Source organism: Miniopterus schreibersii, assembly GCF_964146895.1.
Source record: "Miniopterus schreibersii genome assembly, chromosome: 12".
Taxonomy (NCBI): Eukaryota; Metazoa; Chordata; class Mammalia; order Chiroptera; family Miniopteridae; genus Miniopterus; species Miniopterus schreibersii.
The window spans coordinates 34,815,801-34,837,573 of NC_138112.1; the positions used below are offsets into that span (position 1 = coordinate 34,815,801).

Here is a 21,773-nt window from a genome sequence, read left to right on the forward strand (position 1 = left end):
ATTTAATTCAACCCTCCCCTTTTTTAGATTGGGAGACTGAGGTCTGAAGAGAGGCAGGCTCTGCTGTGTGTGTTGTGACTGTCTGTCCTTAGGTTTCGGTTTCTCTCTCTGGTGAATGAGATACAGACCCCATCCTGCCAAATATTCAGGACTTCCCCATCTTTGTTGGCACGGCTCTTGGATCAGAACACAGGAAACTTCTCAACCCTGTGAGGAGAAGCTCAGGTAGGCAGGTGGATGTGTACGTAGCCTGGCTCCTCAGCCCTACTGTTGTAGGCGGCGGAAACAGCACCAGGTGTTAGACATGTTGGGTCAGACTGGACCTGGGTTCAGCAACCTCGGTACTTATGTTCTGGGTAGGAAAGAATTCAGAGTCAATACTCAAACTATAAGAGAACATTTATTTATAAAATCACAGAGATGGAAGAAGTAATTCATAGAAGAAATGGGCTGAGGAAACAAGTTACAGAAGCAAAGGAAGGGCCCTTGAGAGCTTAGGAGTGAGGAAAGTAATGGTAATGTGCCTGAAGGGAAAGGGAAAGGAAAAGGGTAAGGGAAAGGCCCAGGCATGCTCTCGGGAGGGACAAAGCACTGGGTCCTCTGTCCTAAGGGTTTTTGGAGATTTTAGGGGAGATCCCAGGGGAAGACCTCAATAGAAATCTTCATCAGCTTTCCAGGTGTGTCCTTTCAGGGTCTAGGTCTCCACTAATTGATTGGTAGGTGCCCGGGCAGGGGGTCATTATCCATTACAGCTGGTCAGGTCAGCTGTGAGGTTGCTGGTCTGATTTTACTGCTTTTCTGGGCCTGGAGCTGAAATACAACTGAGGCCTAAGTGTTATCTCTAGAGAGGAAAGATCAGGGGGTCCAAACTGCATGACTAGGGGAGGAAAGGTCCACCCTTGGGGCAAGGTCCCACCTTACAACCGTCCTTGACTAGGCACCCGGGCCTTTCCACCCTGGTGACCTACTGTACCTGGCCCGTCGTCCTTTCTCTGCTCATGTCTGTCTAACTGCCTACCATACCACCACCTTGGCTCAGCATAGCCAGCTTTGCACAGCTCATGCTGAACTCTCTCTACAGCTTAAACCCCTGGAGGTTCCTCCACAGGAAGCCCTTCTGCCCCAACTGCAGCCTTCCCGTGGGTCCAGCTGCCTCCACTTCCCACCAGCCTCTCCCCCCAGCCTAGAGAGAATACATACCATGCTAGAAGCTCTACACCCCTCCCTGAAAGTGGCAGCCCTATGCCCCAGAAAGAGCATGAGCTTGGGCATCAGATAGTTCAATCCTAACCCAGTAAGAAGATCTCTGAGACGCAGTTTCCCATCTGTAAAATTGAGATGACAGGAAACCTCCCGGAAGAACTGCACTAAATCTCATCATCTCAACTTATCTTCAACTCAGAATGTGCATAGGTTCTCTCTCCCAGGAGACTGTAAACTCCCCCGAGGCCTAGCTGGGTGACCTGAGGCTAGGTACTTGCCCTTTCTGATCCTCAGTGCCCTGGTCTGTGCAATACCTTCCCATGGTTGTCATAAGGCTCAGATGAGCTGATGGATGAATTAGTCCTTTTAAGTTCTGAGAGCTGAGCAGACACAAGCCATTATTATTATGGTGATAAAGGTAATGGTCATGACTTATAGTTCTGATAGCAGAGGGAAGAGAGAAGTAAATTAGGTGTGTGCCAGGTTGGTCTGACCTGACAACCCCATGAAAATAAAACACAGGGAAAGGCCCCCTGAGCTGGGAGGGAGCTCCAGGCAAGATTGGGGTTCAGCAGGCAGGTGGAGTGTTAGAAGGCCATTGTTAGCAGCTGTTGTTCTGTGAGTACGACAGAGCTGGGCCCTCTTATAGGGTCCAGACTGGGCATTGGCTGGCTCATGGCCCCCTGCTCTGGCTCTGCTACCAGTGCCAACACACTGGCATTGGTCAGGTACCTCAGTTGGCCTGGCCCTCAGTTTCCTTATTATAAAATGGTGGTGGGGAAATAAAAGAAAGTTCTCATTCTGCTCCATCCCTGCCTTTTGGGAAGGACCACATGAGATAATGGATGTGCCATTGCTTTTGTACAGTGTCAAGTGTAGGACATGAGGGATTACAGTTATTAATAATTAGGCTCCTGGGAGAGAAGACATGGGGGAGGGGATGCCGGGAAGGCTAAGAGAGAAGACAGGGAGCCAGCATATGCCCCTGGCTGCAGGTTGTTTGGAGCAAAGCCCCAACTTCCTGAAGCCTTTGCAACACTGCCCCCTGGGGGCCAGAGAAGAGGTCTGTGCCCAGGTGATCAGGGAAAGTGGGCTGGAAGGACTACTGTCAGAGGAGGCTGAAATGGATAGGCCAGGAGACATCCTGTGAGAGCAATCGCTGCCTGCTCCCCCCTCTCCCTCCTCTCCCTCCTCTCCACATAGTCTCTTCCACTTCACAAGTCTCTCAAACCGGCCCACTTCTTCCCAGTGTTATCACCATTCTGGGCTCTGTCACCAGCAGCTCTGGCTGGGCCCTGCCCCAGCCTCTCCCCACCTCCGGTCTCACCATGCCCCTCCTCCCTCCTTAAAACCCTGTCCCTGCCCCAGACCCCAGCCCTCAGGATAAACCCACCCTTCTCAGCCTCATATAGAGCGCCCCTGTCCCTCTGTCGCTGTCTTCTGCCAGTTCAGTATCCTCACTTGCAAGTGAGATGAAATAGTGGGTGGTCAAGGACAAGGCTTTGTGGCAGGACCGTGTGGGTGTAACTCCTGGCTTCTCCACTTGGGGGCTGTGCTACTTAATTCTTTGTTTGTAGGTGGGATCTTTTTTGTTGTGGTGGTGGTAAATATTCATAATATCAAATTTACCATTTTAACCATTTTAAGTGTACACTTCAGTGGCATTAAGTACATTCACAGTGTTGTGCAACCATCACTGCCATCCGTCTCCAGAACCTTTCCATTGTCCCAAACTGAAACTCAGACCCACGTGTTACTTCGTTCTTCATGCCTCTGTTTTCTCATCTGCTGGATGGCGCTAAAATGGGCATACTTGGCACAGTTCCTGATAGGTAGGTAGGTCGTCCACAAATACCACTATAATTTTTTCTGTCTTTTTTTTTTTTTTTAGACAAAAAAAACTATACAAACTAGACAAAATAGACTATATTTTTAAATTTTTTTATTGAATTTATTGGTTAATAGAATTATATAGGTTTCAGGTGGACAATTCTATAATACATCATCTGTATATTGTATTGTGTGTTCACCACCCCAAGTCAAGTCTCCTTCCGTGACCATTTATCCCCCCTTCACCCTCCTCTACCTCTCCGTATGCCCTGTTCCCCCCAGAAATCACCATACCTGTCTGCGTCTATGAGTTGCTCTGTTGGTTTTGTTTTTTTGCTTCATCCCTTCACCTTTTTCACCCAGCTTTTTTTCTCTAGAGGAAACTGCTCTGGAAAGGAGGTGGGTTATCTGTAGAAATCCAAAGGCCAGTCCTGTCCAACACTGGGATGCCAAGACCACTGAGCAGACCCTCGCTGACCATGCTCTCTGGGGCGCTGCTTTCTGCTCTGAAGAACGCCACCCTCCTCAGTCCAGGGGTTTTGCAGGCAACAAGGATCTTTCACGCCGGGCAGCCAAGTCTTGCCCCTGTACCACCTCTTCTCGAATGTGGAGGCAAGTTCATCATGGGCTGACCCCTGAGGAATTCTTCCAGTTTCTTTATCCTGACACTAGTGTAACAGGGCCCTATGTGTTCAGAACTGGGCTTATCCTAAAGAATTAATTGTGACTACTCCGGAGACCAGCTCTGCCATATCAACAATAGGGTTGATTGTCTACCTAATTAAAAAAGTATGGTGCCTCTATTGGGGAATTTGCTGATAAACTCAATGAGCAAAAAATTGCCCAGCTAGAAGAGGTGAAACAGGCTTCTATCAAAAACATCCAGGATATAACTGATCTAGAGAAGTCACAGCAGGCACTGTTCAAAAGCGCCATTACCTTTTTGATGTCCAGGGGAGTAACATTGCTATGGCCTGGAAGGTTACTCACTGGGAATGGCTGCATAGAGTTTACAAGGTGGTAAAGAGTCGCCTGGAATATCATATCTCTGTGTAGAATATGATGCGTCAAAAAGAACAAGAGCACGTGATAAATGGGTGGAGAAGCACGTGGTGCAGGGCATCTCTGCACAGCAGGAAAAGGGGACAACTGCCAAGTGCACTGCAGACCTCAAGCTGCTTGCGAAGAAGGCTCGGCACTGCCAGTTCTGTAGATGCATTTATCCCCATGGAGATGCTACAAACAGTTGACTGACTAAATGGAAATTAGGCTGTAGTATCATCTTTCTGATGCGACAGTTTTCCCTACCTAAAAGTGAAAAGCTTAGTTTCAGCTAGTGAGAGAATTAAAACAATCTATTGGCCAGTGAATAAAGGGAAAAATAAATAAATCCATAGGCCATTACTGCCCCGATTCGTTTCTGTGACTGGGCAGAGTTTAGGACAGCTGCTGGGGCAGCATGTCCACGTGCTTCACTAGGAAGACGAGTCGCTTCCGCTCCAGGTGGGGCTCCGAGCCTGACATGGGGAAGGCAGGGAGCAGAGTGAGTGTGGGCAGCTGCCTCTCAGCCAGGCTGTCCCTCCGCACATCTCCAGTGAGGAGTGCACGGGCAAGGAGAATTCTGCCTGGCATCAGGCCCGGGCTGGGCTGGCATAGGACCCCTGGTTTGCCTCTGTTCTAACTCTTTTGGGAGGGGCTGGAACAAGCTAACTTGTTTTCATCAGTGTTGTTATTTGGAGCATTGTCAGCTTGCATTTTGCTTGATTCTCTCCTTTTCATGTCCCACCCAAACACGACTACTCCGTCCACTCCATGCACACTTTTTCTAGATTGGCTCACTCCAATCAACTGTTCCTGGCACTTGTGTCTAAAATTCTGTCACCATTCCAAGTGGTGCTGTCCGTATTTACATGCCTGCCCTATCCCCGCCCCCCCCCCCCCCCCCCCCGGTGGAACACAGATCTGTCTACCTAGGGGAGGGGAGAGACCAGGTCTGAGGTGTCCCACACAGAGCGGGCCTGGCCTTAGGCAAGGGCAGCATACAGGCTTCATAGTGGTGTTGTTACCAGATGGGAACAGGCCCTGAGTTGGTCTGCCTTGGGCTGGCCTATAGTGTGTGGGTTCTTGACTTTGTGCAGGAAAGATTTCACAACACAAGTCCAGATCATTTTGAGAGTACATTTATTAGAGCTGGGGACAGTGAAACAAAGGAGGAGCTTAGGGTAGAAGAAGCAACAGAAGAGAGCCTAGACTGCTTTGGCTTTCTAGAAACGTTGTAGGAGAGAAGTGAGCCATGCTGGGCTGTGTGAATTCCCTGAGAAGTAAAAATTATAGTGCAGAAGTGAGACAAGGTGGGGCTGCTTTTAGCTCACTGGAAAGTCAGAGAAAAGGGGGACGGACCTTGGAGACAGGTTCAGGGGGTTAGTCTGGGATGAGCTGCCACTATCTGCTGCTCCCCTGGTTGCAAGTCTTGTGGGGATTCTTAGTGTTTAGGAGAAAGAAAGTAAAAGTTCATGCCTGAGAAAAGGCATGCGCATGGTCTAGAGAGAGCCCGCTCTGGGTCCTTTGTCTTGAGGCTTTTATCTCTCTTCTGAAGGGCATCCTAGGTGAGGTCCTGGTAGAGGGTCTTAACAGAATATTTATTAGTTTTCCAGGTGTGTCCTTCAATATGTTGATTCATCAAAATGAGTGTATAGAGGAGTCAGGGTCATTCTTTGGTTAGTTTTATCTTTAAAAAATGTCATTGAAGAGGGACCGGAATGAGATTGGTCTGTCCCTGCAGTGTCTGAAATATGTAAATCATTTGCTACTAAGTATCTTTGTTTAGGGAAGATAAGACCTTGTCTCAGTTTCCCTCATTCCACTTGCCAACGAATTTTCCTAGCTTCTTACTGTCCTGCCTCAGTGTCAGAACCAGAGCTGGGCCCAGACAGGGAGCCTAGAGGACCACGGGGTCTCCTCTAAGGGCTTTAAGTTGGGTACTCCTGTCTCTTGAGTTAAAAGCATCAACCATTTCCAGAAATAACTGCAAGAGAAGGCACTTCAGCATAAGCAAACCAATGCAATATTTGGAGTCATGCAGGCCTGAGCTGTGCCAACAACCAGCTATGTGGCGTTGTTGCCTCAGTTTCCTTAACTATAAAATGGATATGATAATTAGGACCAACATTCATTACATGTCAAGCACTGTTCTAAGTACTTTACTTGCATTAATTCCATTAACATTACCAACTATCCATTATAATCCCCAGTTTACAAATGAGGAAGCTGAGGCACGCAGAGGGTAGGAGACTTGCCCAAGGTTACACAACTGGTAAGAGACAGAACCAGGATTTAACCTAGATAGTCTGGCCCCAGAATTCATGTCCTGAACAATGGGGCTTAACTGTCTCAAAGGGCTAGTTTGATGTCTCAGTCATCTGCCCACCAGTCCCTAGGCCATGGGGTTGAGTACAGAGTTTAGTACTAAGCTAAGCACCTTAGAATGGATTCCAGGCCTTTTCTACTGATGACCATCTGAGTGACCTTCATATGTCACTTTCTTCCTCAAATCTCAGGTTTCCTTCCCACAGTAGGAAGAGCCTAAACCCCAGCTGGTGATCCCTAGGTTCTGCTCTGAGCTCTCCCTCCTGATGTTCACCTGTTCCTGGGGGTCCCCCAGGCACCTCCAGCTCAGCAAGGAGGTCATCACTGGCCTGGAAACCTGGCCCTCCCAGGTCCCTGCTCTGAGTTCCCAGTCTCACTGGAGTCAAGCCCATCCCTGACTCCCTTCCTTTCTCCCTCCCCATAGCCTGTGGCAACTCTAAGGTCCTTCACATTCCCATCTCCTCCTCCATCCTTCAAGTCAGAGTCCCCTCCTCATCTCTCCTAGACCCTTGCACAGTATCCTTACTCTTCTGTGACTCCAGTTTCCCTGTCTTAATCCATCTCCCACATTCTACTGGAGTCATCTTTCCAAACCCTGATCTTACAGCACCCAGCCCTGCTCTTCAGAGCAAAATTTATTTCTTAGCCTAACATTTGATGTTCCTCATCACATATCTATAACCTACCTGACCAATTCTCTCCCCTCCCTTGGCCTGATCCCTCCCAGAGCACACCAGGCACACTCATGTCCTGGTGTTGATTATGCAGGTCCCCCTGGTCAGATGCCCTTCCTCCCTTCATCACAGGATTAGCACTCACCCTTGAAGGACCATCTCCAAGCCTCCACCAGTCCCCTCTTCATCCCAATGTTTACTGACTCCCCCAGAAAGAAAATGGACGAGGTCAGGATCATATCTTAGTTTTCTACATGGCCTTGGTCAGTGAGCATTGTATAGGCTGGCCAGACCCTTGAGGAGCTTTCCATCAGCCAGTTCCTCTGCCTCCAGCCAAGAGGCAACTTTGAGGGTGAAAAATCACAGAGGGGAAGACATCCAGGGGATGGCCTCTCTGCAACTATGATGATGATGGCAATGGAAATCTCCACAGCACTTCACAGTTTGCAAAGTACTCTCACCAGTATTGCTGGCACTGTCACCCCACTTCACAAAGGGGAGACAGAGGCAGAGACAAGTGAAGTCACAGTTGTCGAAGTGGAGCTGGTAAATGGAGGAGCTGGAATTTGAACCTAAGTGTATTTGGCACCCAAAGTTGATGCCACTCTGCCTCCTAGTGTCAGGAAGGCTGGTGCTGGTGATGAGCGTGTGGGAGGCCCCAACAGTGGGCCCTGATTCTGGACTCTCCCCTCCAGAGCTCCAGGGGCCTCCTGCCCATAGCCAGGAAGGCAGCATGGGCTCTCCCTGGACATATTTATAACTTCCCTTTCCTCCTTGGTACTTTCCTTTTCCAGTCTCTCGTGTCTGTCAGAGCTTCACACCGGTGAGGGTGAGGAGCAATGGGGGCGAGATGGAGAGAGACAAAGCGTCACTGATGACTTTCCAGGACAGGCAGCTGGCCTCCACTCTGGTGGGACCTTCAGAGTTGTTTTCTGTTCTGAGCTCACAAATGTTCCTGAGATACACGGGCTCCTCCTAGAGATGTTTCTGAACCTCCTCATTCTCTGAGGAGGGTGAGATCTGGACTGTGAATGTTACGGACCTTCTGTGGTACCAGGAGAGAGGGACAGGGCTTGTGCAATCTCGGTGGGAAATGCTAATGACACCTGCTGGTGTCCTTCACTCTTCTCAACCTGCACCACACTAGCACAGAGCTTGTCTCAAGAGATACTTATTCAATGAACAAACCCATTTTACAGAAGAGGAAGCAGAGTCTTCAAAAGCTAAATGCCAGGCTTGAATTCACATCAGTCTGGCACCAAGATCCGAGCATGTATTTACTATATGGGCACCCAGTCCCATGAGGAGAGAGAACAAACTCTCCCGCAATCTCAGCGGCTTCACAAAATCCTCCCACCACTTCTGTCTACATGAGACTTGTCCCCGACTTGGGCCACTAGATCTGCAAACTTGTCTTTACCCCCTCCCCTTTTTACCTTCTTCTCTCCCACATGACTCACGAGGAGATGCATCGATTGGTTGCTTCCCACAGAATCCCTGACTGGGCTGGGGATTGAGCCTGCAACCAAGGTATGTGCCTTTGGCTGGAATCGAACCCAGGACCCTTCAGTCCAAGGGCCAACGCCCTAACCACTGAGCCAAACTGGCTAGGGCTCTCCTTCTCTGTTAACCATCCCTTCCTCTCCCATCCCTTCCACCTCTCCTCCACTAGCTAATTCCCACCAACAAATGGTGGGAAATCTGCTCAAAATCTCCAATTTAAAAATTCAGCAAAATCCTCCCTGACCCCTCATTACCCTCCAGTCATCAACATCTCTTCACAGCCACACATCTTGAAAATGTTGTCTACTCTACCTACTCACTCCCTAACCTCCCATACCCACTTCCACTGGACCTGCTCACCAGTGACCTCTTCCCTGCTGGATCCCCTGGGCACTCGTCGCCTCTCATCATCTGGTCACATCAGCAGCTTTTACTGCTGCTGGCCACATGTTGGGGCTCCTCTGGGCTGTCATCCTCTCCCGGGTTTGCATCACTCTCTCCCGCCACTGTGTCACTTTCCCGCCATTGTTTTCTCAGCATCATTTACAGACCCTTCTTGTCCTGCCTGAGCCTCGTGCTGGTTTCCTCCAAGGTTCTGTCCCTCTCACTCTACACTCTCTCTAGGCTCCACAGAGCATAGACCTCCCAGATTTTTGTTTGCAACTCAGTTCTCCCCTGAGCTCCAGACATAAACCCATACACATCTGCCAGATATCCCCACTTGGATGTCCCACAGGCTCCTCAAATGCAACATGTCCAAAAACAAACTCAACCTTCTTCCCATCTACACTGCCCACCGCCCACCACCATGCTCTCCACCTCAGTCAGTATCGCCACCATCTGTCTGCCTTGTCATCCAAACCAGAATGCTGAGCGCTGTCTTGGATGCTTCCAATGATCAGTTCTGACCGTTCTGCCTCAAACATTTCTCTAAGCCTTGATAGTTAAGAGGTGTGGGCCGTGGAAATAGATAGGATTCTAACAGCGACTCACTGTTGGCCCAGAGGAAGGTCCAAAGCCGGCTTAGTTACGTAACCTCTCTGAGCTTCCTCACCTATAGAGCACAAGTAAGCACCGAGTGAAGGGCAGCAGCTCTGTCATGACTGTCATTGTTACTTCTCACTCCTCTCCTTGCTATCCAGCTCCCTGCTGGGTCTCCCTGACTCTAGAATCCTCTCCCACTCGAATCCATTCTCCATGTGGCAGCGGATGTGATCTTTCTGAAACATGCAGCAGACTGTCAGTCCCCTGCCTGAAGGCCAGCCCTGGCTCTCCCATGTCCTTGTACTGAGTTCCTATTCCCTGGCCTAGAATTTGAGACCCTGCTCACTCTGGACCCTGCCGACCTCTTTAGCCTCATCGTTTGAGACTCCCAATCTCTCCCTCAATATTGCATCCCAAACACACTTGGATCTGCCCTTTAATACGCCTCCTGCTTTTTTTCACCCCTTCCTGACTTTGTCCCTGCCTTATTGGTCTAGAGTGCTTTCCTCATCTGCTTATAATTCATACCCACCCAAAAGATGTCTTCCATGATGCAAGCCCACTCTGTTACCTCCTCTGAGCCCTTCAACTCTATAGTAGTGACAGATCATACTGGATATAATTGATGGTCAGTTTATTCATTGGCTCTCCCACTAGATTGTGTCAATTCACTCTGATCAGGCACTCAGCAAACTGACAGCTTCATTCAATGTAGAATGGATGTTGAACCTCAGTTCTCCTAATCTTTAAAATGGGCAGTATACTCAGCCAATCTGGTTAATCCAGAGATCTGTGCCCCAGTGAGGACAATTAATCTTGTTCTAATATCAGCAAAGCCCAGTGGTAGGTAGCTCTTAATCAGTCACTTGGGAATCCCTAGAAAAACATTACTTGGAACCCCAGTAGAAGGGAACCTCAGAGGACAGGGCCCCAGCAGGTAAGGATAGGCAAGGCCTGGGAGTTGAATGGAACCAGGCTCAGCCCCAGTCTGGTCCTCCCCATTGAGGCAGTGCCGGCTTGGGGAGAGGAGGGAGCAGCTGGAGTGGCCTGGGTTGCAAGTGAACTGGGCCACCTTGCAGAGGTCTTGGGCATGGAGGCTATAAGAAAGTGCCCAGAGCTGGTCAGAGCCCAAGGAGGGACAGGTTCTGGGAAGGCAGGGTTTAGAGGGGCAGGCAGTTAAGGACCCTTAACCCATTGTGACAGGGGCTCTAAGAGAAGGGAGATGGGCTAAAATATTTCTACCCCAATTATAGCATTCTGGGCTGGCTGGCTCTGCTGCTGACCTGCTAACTGTGTGATGTTGGCCAGGTCATAGCCCCTCTCTGGGTCTCCCTCGCCCTTTCAGCAACAGTACAGGAGCAGGACCAGAAGCTCTCCATAAAGTCAAGTATTGTCTGACTCTGCAGGAATACTAGAGAGAAAGGCCTGAGGTGTCAGGGTGGCCATGCTCCAGTCTGTGCCTGTGGAAACACTGAAAGCAAAGTGCTGGGCCCCACTGAGACGCTGGTTTTATAGGAAAGGAGTCAGAGCCAACCTCTACCCTGACAGGCAAACCCCCAGGCAGGTGAGGGAAACAGAACAACAACACTCAGAATGATCTGGGCTGCCAGACAGGGTCGCTTCAGTGCCTCTCCCATGGTGGATTCTTAGGAGCTCTAGACAGGCGTCCTGGGCAGGAGCCAGGAGTCTGGCTTCTAGTGCAGCTCTGCCAACAACTCCCTGTGTGACCTTGAGCAAGTCACTGCCTCCCCTGAGCTTTTTTTATTTGAAAAATAGGGGAAATGGGGATTGGGCGACATTGCTTGCATTTTAAGGACAATTCTGGCTCTGACATTCTGTGATTGCCCAGCAAACCCTGCACAACCAGCTTCATGGGCCCGGTCAGTTGGGGGAACTGCCTCTCAGGGAAATGCAGTTTGTATCAACTTAGATGCTAAAATAAAAGAAAATAAAAATCCCTTCTGACTAGTCCATTATGCAGAAAAGTTCAGTTTAACCCAGGTTGACCCATTCATTTCTTAATTCATTTACTTAAAAATATTTGTTGAGCGGGTTATTATGAGCCTAGTTTCCCCAGGCACCAGGGGTACCACACTGCTGCTCAGGACGCGGGGCCGCTACCATGACCCTTTTCCCCACAGATGTGCCCAGCCTATCTCTTCCTTAAGCCATTTCTTGAAAAGAGCATTTTTTCTAACCACGTAGAGCCTCTATTTAGTAACCAGCCCACCTGAAACTGAAAGTGCCCTCAGAACAAGAGAGAAATGTATAGTTGTCTCTGACATCAGCCTAAGAAATGGAGAGAAGAAAATCAACCCTTTCGTCTCATTCCCCCCCCCCCAAGTGGAAACCAGAGCTCCCAAATTCTCCGGGTGGCCTAGCTTGGTGGGCAGAGTCCAAGGCCAGAGCCAGGAGGCCTGGTTCCCAGGACCAGCCCCAGCACTGACGGCTGCTGGCCCTCGGGGCTGCTCCCCATCCCCATCCCCACCCTGATTTTTCATTTGTGAAGAAAGGTTCAGGGCCTGAACTATCTGCAGGGCCATTTCCACTGTTATATATTCTGTGACATGAGAAGGGTTTTGCTAGAAGGGGGAGAAAGTGGAGGTGGCTTTTCAAAACCAAGTAGAACTGCTCCGGGGTTTGCGGGGGCAGAGAGGCTGAAAGTCAGCAAAACCTGGCCCTGGATCGCTTAGTCACGGCGCAGAATGATCGGCACTTCCTGCCGCTCAGTCTGTGGGCTGGGGACCCTCGCTTCTGGGGTCCTGGGCTGCCGTGGATGCGCCCTAACCTCTCCACTGCAGGGCGCTTGGCCTTCTCTCCGACACTGGCTCTGAGACCTCAGTGCTCTGTGGTGCCCTCCGAGCTGGGGCCAAAAAAGGAAGGCTCCAGGGCGTGGGCGTAACATGGCTAAACAGTAGCAGCTGCCGGGCTGCAGCGGTCAGGAAAGGGAAGACACATGGAGTGACTCAGGAGGTACCTAGAGTCTGTTTTTCCCCAACAGGGGGAGAATCTGTCTTCAATATGGATTCCATTCAGGAAATGACTCCTACCAAAGGCATAATGTCTCTACCTTCCTGGGGTGACCAACATCTGGGTTTTCTGGGAACTGAGTGATTTCCTGGGATATGGTACTTTCAGTGCTAAAACTAGGCAGTTCTGAGCAAATCAGGATGGTTGGTCCCTAAATATGACTAAGAGACAGACTACAAAGATAGGTCACAGGGCACCCAAGTTAGACTGAGGCAGACAGAGAGCCCCAGCAGCAGGTTAACCCATTCTTGGGTTAAGCACACAGCATCCTGGAGTGCTCCGTGGAGGAAGAGGCACCCTATCAATATCACAATAAGATATCACAGAAGGGGAATCCTCAAGTGAATGGAAATGTACACACAGAACACTGATTCAAGAAACACAATATCCCAGCTCAGAAGGAATGAATGAGAATGGCGTGGGGCATAGAAGAGGAACCAGACAAAGCTGTACGGAGTGGTTCTTCCAGCCATCCCTGAAGCAGGGTCCCGTCAGTTCCTTAGAGCTCATGAGCTGAAGTCTTTATCAGAGGCCACTGGCAATCATCTGGGCCCAGAGGTACATAAGCAGAGTCAACGGAACTTTAGAGTAAAGTACACGGAGTTTTCACTCCTGGGTTTAGCTTAATCACTCTCAATCAGTCACCCTGTTGTCTTCACAAGGCCTCAAGTTAAAGGCCTCCACCCAGGAACTGCTGTGTAGAGATACCTGGACAGGATGGGCTTGTGCCAAAGGACAGCAGTCAAGATTCCCGTGCTGACAGCAGGCAAAATCTGGCAAGTGGATCATCAACATTACCATACCCAGGGTGTCCCCAAACCTGTGGTAGCAGGAACTGGGCTACTACATCAGACATCCTTAAAGGGAATGAACTAATAAAGAAGCTACTTGATTTTTTGACATTTGAACATAAATGGATGCTTCTCAAGAATATTTTTCTTAGGTAGAATAAATTTTTCCTCCAGATCCTACAATCTGATTGATGCGGTTCTTTTCTGTTGCTTTTTTAAAAGAATCAATGGATCCAGGTTTAGAAGGTTGCTTAAAGGTCTTTACTCTAGCTCCTATCCAAATATTAAACTTCCTCTGTAGCATTTCAACCAAAAAGACCCCAGTTTTAGCATACCTCAGTTACACGGAATTCGCTAATTTTCAAGCCACTCTTTTTCCTAATGGGATAGTTCTGATTATAAAAAAACTTATTCCATACGTGGGGCTCTCTTCTCTACCAGACAAGACCTGCTCGTTCAACCATTGCTCATTAGACACCTCACCATCTGGGCATCTTAGTTGTGCAATGAAATTCCAGGCACAAAGAAACCGTCAGGATTGAGATCCATGATTGGAAAGAAAAGTATGCATATTCTAGTTAATGTTTCCCTGATTGTTCTGATTTCCAGATGTGCTGATGTTCCCAGTGTCTGTCTGCAGACATCCAGCCGGGACCCACTATGGAACCACTGTAATCGATCAGAGGACTCCTTACCTGTCTTCTACCTACCTGGCATCCATTCTCTATAAAAGTCCCTCTTCCTCCCTGTCTTCTTCATCTTCCTGCTCTTCTACCTGCTCATCTTGATGGGTGACAGCCTGATCCTGGTGACTATGGTGGCAGAGCCCAGCCTCCACAAGCCCATGTACTTCTTCCTAATCAATCTCTCAGCCCTGGACATCCTTTCCAATACAACCACCGACCCCAAGATGCAGTCCCTAGTCCTGCTTGGGAACCTGTTCCTCAGCTTCTCTACCTGCTTCCCACGGATGTACCTCTTCATGGCCTCAACTGCTCTGAAGCCTTCATCCTGGTGGTCATGGCCTATGACCGCTATGTGGCTATCTGCCACCCACTACACTACCCTGTCCTCATGACCCCACAGACCAATGCTGCACTGGCAGCTAGTGCCTGGCTCACTGCCCTCCTCCTGCCATCCCAGCAGTGGTGCAGACATCCCACATGGCTTTTGGCCCAGGTCTACCACTGCTTCTGTGACCACTTGGCTGTGGTCCAGGCCTCCTGTTCTTACACCACAGGCCAGACCCTCATTGGCTTCTGAATCACTATGGTAGTGTCCTTCCTGCCCCTTCTGCTGGTGCTTCTCTTCTATGCCCACATCTTGGCCTCAGTGCTTCAGATCAGCCCTTAAGAAGGACACTTGACAGCCTTTTCCACCTGCAGCTCCTACTCCCTGGTGGTTGGCACCTATTCCTCCTCCATTGCCATAGCTTACATGGCCCATGGGGCTGACCTGCCCCTGGACTTCCACATCATGGGCAATGTGGTGTTCACCATTCTCACACCTGCTCTTAATCCTCTCATCTGCACACTGAAGAACAAAGATGTCAAAGCAGCCATCACCAAAATGGCATGTCCCCAGGACCCAGGGCATTCTGGGGCCTTAATCCTTGGATGCAACCAATCCAGTTCCCTGGATACCAATGACAATTCCTAGCACCAAATAGAAACACAAATATTTTTCAATGAATTACAGCAGCCTAAATTGGCTTCATTTAGTTGAGCAGAAAGCTAAAACCTGGTCTTCAAATACTAGTGGATCAAGAAACCTTCCCACTGATGCTATAGAATAATTGTAGTCTTCACAATTTTTACCAGTTGTTAATGTAATGAATAAAAAGTCGATCATGCAATCATTTACAAAAATATTTACTAGGTGCTGGAGACAGAAATAAACCAGACACAGCTGATGCCCTCAAGGTATTCATTGTCTACTGAGGGAGTCAGACTCAGAGAAATAATATAAGGTGATAGGAGAGAGAGAAGCAAAGGGGTTTGTGGGAGTCAAGAGGTTAGCATTTAATTCAATGTCAAATTTTTTTCCTGTAAGTTCTTATAATTTTGGCATTGGTATCACTTGTTTGTTAGTGAGCACTCATGTATCAGCAGTATAGTTGGGGGCAGGTGGAGGCTTGAAATGACTGCATAAGAAAACCACTAGCTGCTCCAATTGGGGAATGGTAATGGGTTCATGTTCCTGTCCAATGGGAAGGATCCATTTTCAGCATGACTGCCCATTAAAAAAGGATGCTTCCTGCCAAGAATCACTGGGTGGAAATTAGAGTGGCTTCACTCACCATTACCCACAGTGACCCATTTGGGGGAATTTGTGCTTCAGTCCCAATGACTTTAGACTTTGTGGATTAAGCAGTCCTGATACCACAGGAGACACAGTAAGTCTCACTAAATGTGTAAAAAGAAAAAAAGTTACCATATTTGCAAAAGTAATTAATTGACCTCAATCTTCAAGAGAAAGTAAGACTGCTCTTCTACAATGAGGGCTTGGATGTTGGCACTCAGGCACAGAAGCATTTCTTGTTTCTTCCATGACAGAGTTGAACTGTAAATGGGCAATTAAAGCAACCATAGCCTGGTGAGGCATAGTAACCAGTGAGGAGGGCATGAGCAGGCTAGAAGGGAAGCCATCTAGTACAGCAATTTTCACTGGTGTGCTGTAAGAATTTTTAAAACATGTAACACCTGCCTATTTAGTCAGGGGCACTGACCTCTTTTCCCTTAAATTGTCAAATAAAAAATGACAACAACCAACACAACAATAGCCATCTAGTGTTAATGAGTCAAAATTATATCTACTTTTTTTTGTCAGATCGGCAAAAATAGGAGGGGAAAGAATTAATCCCATCAACTCTTCTCTTAGAGATTTTCCTTCAAATTGTGGAAACCCTGTGTCCAAATGGAATGAACGTCTCATGATAAGTGAATGAATCTGAGGGGTTCAAGGGGTAGACTGTAGTAGACGCAATTGTTGGCTGGCCCTCCAGCAGCTGAGTGTTAGATGCTAACAGCTCACGCACATACATCCTAAGATATAGTATAATGGCACTAACCCTATTGCTTTCTTTTTGGGGGAGAAGGAGCAAGAGAGTAGCTTCATAAGCAGAACAAACCGACTACTGAGTACTAAGTAGTCTAAGCTCAGGTGCCAGCTGTTGACTGCAGTTCCTGGTAAAGCCAGATGTTTGGCATCTAGAGACCATAAGAACCCATGAAAGTTACATCTTATCTTGCAGGAGATGGACAGCCACAGTCCCCTGGGAAACTGAATATAGCAGGAAGCACCTCCTCTGTGCCAAGTGTTACAAACAAAACTCCTGTAGTAATTTTCAAATAAGCATGTTCCACTCCAAGTACCCTCTAGCCCTTATCTTGTAAAATCCTCTCAGAAACTCTCTGAGATGGGTAATATTGTTCGGTTCCATTGTACAGATGGAGGAACTCAGACTCAAAGAGGTTAAGCAATGTACAGATGATGTATCGTAGAATTGTACACCTGAAACCTATATAATTTTATTATCCAAGACCACCCCAATAAATTCAATAAAAAGTAAAAATAAAATAAAAAGAGAGAGAGAGAGATTAATTACATAAGGTGACATAGCTAAAATATACTAAAACTGGTATTCAAATTCAGGGCTTTTTACTTTAGACCCTATGCCCTTACCCACGGTGGAATAGTGCAGAGCACAGGCCTGGGGATGCAGCCCTGGGTGTGACCTGCGGTTCCGACACTAAACGTCAGCGTCAGCACTGGCAGGTCATTTCACTTCCTGGACCTTACTTTCCTCCTCTTGGGCTGCTGTCTCCCCTGGCTGTTCTGAGGACCAGATGGAATAATGTCAATAAAAGTTGCTCTGTTGGTTGTAAGTTCTGGAAGCACCAAGGGTTGTTAACAATGCTCTTCTCATTATCAGTAAATCCCCAGGGCAAATCCCCTCCCAACACATGCTCTGGTGGGGCCAAAAGTTAATCCTGCGTGAAGGGGTGGAGGGAGCACAGTCCCCAAGGAGCCCCATATTGAGGGAGAGGGCCCCAGCAGACCTGGCTGAAAGGAGGGATTAGAGGGTTTAATGGGCCACCGCTCAGCACCCGCCTGGCTCTTCTCTGCCAGGCCAGGTTGGAAGATACAAAGGAGACACCACAGGAGAGACCAAAGTGGACAGGGCTTGGCAGGTGAGTGAACTTGGGGGTAAAGTGCCAAATCTCAGCAAAGACCAGAGTGGAGAGACAGGAGCAAGATGTAGGGAGGGGAGGTGTAGAACCAGGGTCAGGTGCCCAGAAAAACTAATTGCATCCTTTTAGGCTCTAAGCACAGGGCTGCACCACTCAGATGTAATTCAAACTAAAACAAGAACCCTAACCTGTAAAATAAGTGTAAGAAAATCCAGCCAAATTCAAATATTTTCTATGATCTAGTTTTATGGTGCTTTGAAATATCCAATGTGAAATTCTTTCAGGAAGTCTTTTCGGTGCCCCTGCCTTGTGGTGACCCAGCATGTACCTGATCTACCTGTTGGATAGTCCAGCACCACCTGCCAGGGAAAAGCCATGTGCCACCGCTCCACCCGAGTCTCAGCATCCCTACCTCCATCTGCAAAGCAGTAAGGCAGAGGAGGCAGGAGAGGGGCAGCTGGACCTGATGGTCCCTCAGGACCCCTCTAGCTTTGGCTCTTTATGTTTCTGCCCTCACCTGGGACCATCAGCCATGACTGCTTCTCTGAGAGCAGAAATGTCCAGGGCAGTGCAGTTTGCATCCCTTCAGGTGTGAGAAAAAAACCTGGTGACAAACTTGGAATGGGATTCTGGTTAACTAGGGGATAATCATTTAAAATGGAGACAATCAGGTTTACCCTCTTGCCCAGGTCATGGGGTGGGGGGTGGGGGTGGCCTCTGAAGTTTTCTTTCAAGGAGTACACACCCAGGCTGGTTTCTCCTAAGCTCATTTTAAACAAAGCATTTGCCATTCATCACTTCCAAATCTAGAAGCCAGACTACACAATCCAAATCAGTATCAGAGCAAAACAGGAAAATATTAAAAGGTGGCGAGGAAGTGGAGAGGCAGGGGAACTGGGTTAGAACTGAAGATTTAAAAAAACCTTTTTTCGGTTCTGATATTGTATGATTCTGGGACATGAAAGGTGGTTTTTGTTCATTTGTTTTACAAAAGAAAAAAAGATAGATGTCGTTTTAAAGAACTCAAAGGGAAACTGCTTGTGGAATCACTGGGGTTCAAACAGCAGTGATGCAGATGTAAATATGAAGCTGCCTGGGCCACTCATCAGAGGCCATTGGAAGTGGGACCTAGCCAGTATTGCCTCAGCCCAAGTCTAGCAGTCCCGGTGTTGACCCCAGGACAATTTAGTGACCAATCTCTATTTTAGGGTTCTTTTGTCTTTGAGAAGCCACAGCTTTCAGGTCTCTGGGTCCCTCCTAGCAGCAATGGCTCTCACAACAACTCCCCGTGGCTTCTTCTTGCTATTACAGGAGCCCAGGGCAGAGTGGGCATAAAAGAACTAAACGGAACACCCATTGGGCCATAGCAGCCACGAGGAAGGAAGATAATAGAGCCAAGGTGTGCCTGAGCAGTGGGAGATGAACCGTCAGCTTGGGCTCCATCAGGAAGAGAGTTGTCCTACAAGAGGGCATTTGCCCCTCCTGCCACTGAAACGTGAGTGGGGGGGGCACCCCGAGAACTCAGAGGCAGGCGGAGCTGCTGCACCTGGACATGAGAGAGGAGCCACTCCCTGGGTAATAAGTAGACTGAGCAGCAGCATGTTACAGAAAACCTTGGGAAAATCAGCCCTTGCTAGTGGTGTGGTGATAGTGATGTCACTTAGTAGAACTTTAAGCAAGAGCAAAAGAAAATACAGTAATGTAGGGATTTAAGAGCTCATCTAAGATCTGATGCCCAAAAGATACTATGGGGCGTGGAGCAGACAAGGGGCAGAAAGAAGCCCTTTCAATGCACTCAGCACAGTTGTTAACTAGATAATTAACTGTGGGATTGGATGTTAAACACATCACCCTTTTAGTAGAATGTAAGCCTTGTGAAGGCAGGAGCCTTGAGACCCTTGTTTTCCTTCTCACAGCCTTGCGCATGGCAGGCACTTGCTAAATAATTGCTAGAAAGAGGAAGGAGTGAATTGTGAGTTCAGATGAAAGAATCAATATTGAAGGGTACCACCAATTCTCTAAACTTGGTCATAAATGATTTAAACTGTACAGAATTCTCCTTCCAAACTCCTGGTTTTTCCCATTTCCAGATGCTCTGGCTGCCTGTCACCCTGGCACACAGCTCGGTGCTACCATGGAGGCCACAGCCTGTAATAGATCAAAAGACTCTTCGCCCGTCTTCTACCTGGTGGGCATCCCCTCTCTACAGGAGGCCCTCTTCCTCCCTGTGTTCGTCGTCTTCCTGCTCTTCTACCTGCTCATCCTGGCAGGTAACACCCTGATCCTGGTGGCTGTGGTGGCAGAGCCCAGCCTCCACAAGCCCATGTACTTCTTCCTGATCAACCTCTCAGCCCTGGACATCCTCCTTACCACGTCAACTGTCCCCAAGATCTTGTCCCTACTCTTACATAGGGACCACTTCCTCAGCTTCCCTGCCTGCTTCCTGCAGATGTATCTCTTCCACGGCTTCACATGCTCTGAAGCCTTCATCCTGGTGGTCATGGCCTATGACCGCTATGTGGCTATCTGCCGCCCACTACACTACCCTGTCCTCATGACCCCGCAGACCAATGCTGCACTGGCAGCCAGTGCCTGGCTCACTGCCCTCCTCCTGCCCATCCCAGCAGTGGTGCAGACATCCCACATGGCTTTTGGTTCTGTGGCCCAGATCTACCACTGCTTCTGTGACCACTTGGCTGTGGTCCAGGCCTCCTGCTCTGACACCACGGGCCAGACCTTCATGGGCTTCTGCATTGCCATGGTAGTGTCCTTCCTGCCCCTTCTGCTGGTGCTTCTCTCCTATGCCCGCATCCTGGCCTCAGTGCTTCGCATCAGCTCCCAAGAAGGACGCTCAAAAGCCTTTTCTACCTGTAGCTCCCACCTCCTGGTGGTTGGCACCTACTACTCCTCCATTGCCATAGCCTATGTGTCCTACAGGGCTGACCTGCCCCTGGATTTCCACATCATGGGCAATGTGGTGTTCGCCATTCTCACACCTGTCCTCAACCCCCTCATCTACACTCTGAGAAACAAGGATGTCAAAGCAGCCATCACCAAAATGGCATGTCCCTGGGACCAAGGGCACTCTGGAAACCTTTGATCTTAGATTCTGCTCCCAGGATACCAGTGTGCTAAGAACAGAGAATGACATCAAAATGTTTTTTGAGGGAAAGAATGACTTACATAGCAGGGCCAAAAGTATAACATTGGGACTTCTATTTCCATTAATGATAAGTTGGCTATGAAATCAACCCTTCCATGGAAAGAAAGACAAATATCAAATAAACAAATATCCAATAAATATGGAAAAAGTTTTCAACCTCTTTAGTAATAGAAGAAGTGCAGATTACAACAGCAAATAGATACCACTAGAAACATATTAGACTGGCTAAAATGTCAGATAAAATATAAGAAGTATCTGCTTAAAAGAATCAAATAGATTTTTCAATATTAATAAGGCTACATGGTAATAAAGATGAGAATACAGAGAGGTTAGTTATTAAGACATGGATAGACATAGAGATTAATGAAACAGAATATAGAGCCCAGAGACAGACCCTTAAATATATGGACAATCAATATATAAAGAAGTGACTCTGTGATCATGTAGAAGATGGACATATAATAAATGGTGTTAGTACTATCTGGTATCCATATGTCAAAAACGAAATTTGTCTCTTACCTCAAGTGAACATAAAAATCAATCTCTCCCCCCTATTCTTTTTTTAAAAAAAGATAGAAGTATGAGTCATCATGTTGAGCTGGTATTTTAGGCCCCATTCACATACAAGATTGGACCAAGTTGCTGATAAATAAATATATCTAAGGCTTAAATAAATTACTTGAAAAATGCCTGATCGAGAAGATCATGGCCTCTTCCTTCACTTTAGGGAAATGACCTTCTGAATTTTTATGAGGAAGTTTCTGGAGACCTGGGCAGAGGATCCAGCTTAGAGATCTTCATGACAGATCATCTGGACCATGGTTCTTATGTATGGTTCTTACGTATCTATTGAGCTCACATGCCACCTTGAGAATTTGAACACACTTAGACACTTCCACATGGTAATTTGCACTATCAGCTACCTGATCTGGGGTCCAGACTTTAACATTTCACCTAGTCTACCTCGCTCATTTTGTAGGTGAGGAAACAAACAGACCCTGTTGCTGTCCTGGGGTGAGGAGGAGCAGCATTAGAA

At 48.1% G+C, this 21,773-nt stretch overlaps 1 protein-coding gene and 2 pseudogenes across 3 annotated transcripts; all 3 read left to right on the forward strand.

Moving 5' to 3' along the window:
• The first annotated feature begins 3,512 nt into the window (after positions 1–3,512).
• On the forward strand, positions 3,513–4,283 carry LOC308565005 (ATP synthase F(0) complex subunit B1, mitochondrial pseudogene; annotated as a pseudogene). Its single transcript has one exon. The product of its transcript is annotated as an ATP synthase F(0) complex subunit B1, mitochondrial pseudogene (transcript).
• An 8,720-nt stretch (positions 4,284–13,003) lies between these two features.
• On the forward strand, positions 13,004–15,040 carry LOC308565006 (olfactory receptor 2AT4-like; annotated as a pseudogene). Its single transcript has 2 exons — positions 13,004–13,039; positions 14,115–15,040. The product of its transcript is annotated as an olfactory receptor 2AT4-like (transcript).
• Positions 15,041–19,708: 4,668 nt separating this feature from the next.
• On the forward strand, positions 19,709–20,674 carry LOC308564699 (olfactory receptor 2AT4-like; the record flags this gene model as incomplete). The annotated part of the gene is made up of 1 exon (XM_081153219.1): positions 19,709–20,674. One exon carries the CDS (start codon positions 19,709–19,711, stop codon positions 20,672–20,674), a length of 966 nt encoding a protein of 321 aa, XP_081009345.1.
• Between the last annotated feature and the right edge of the window lie 1,099 nt (positions 20,675–21,773).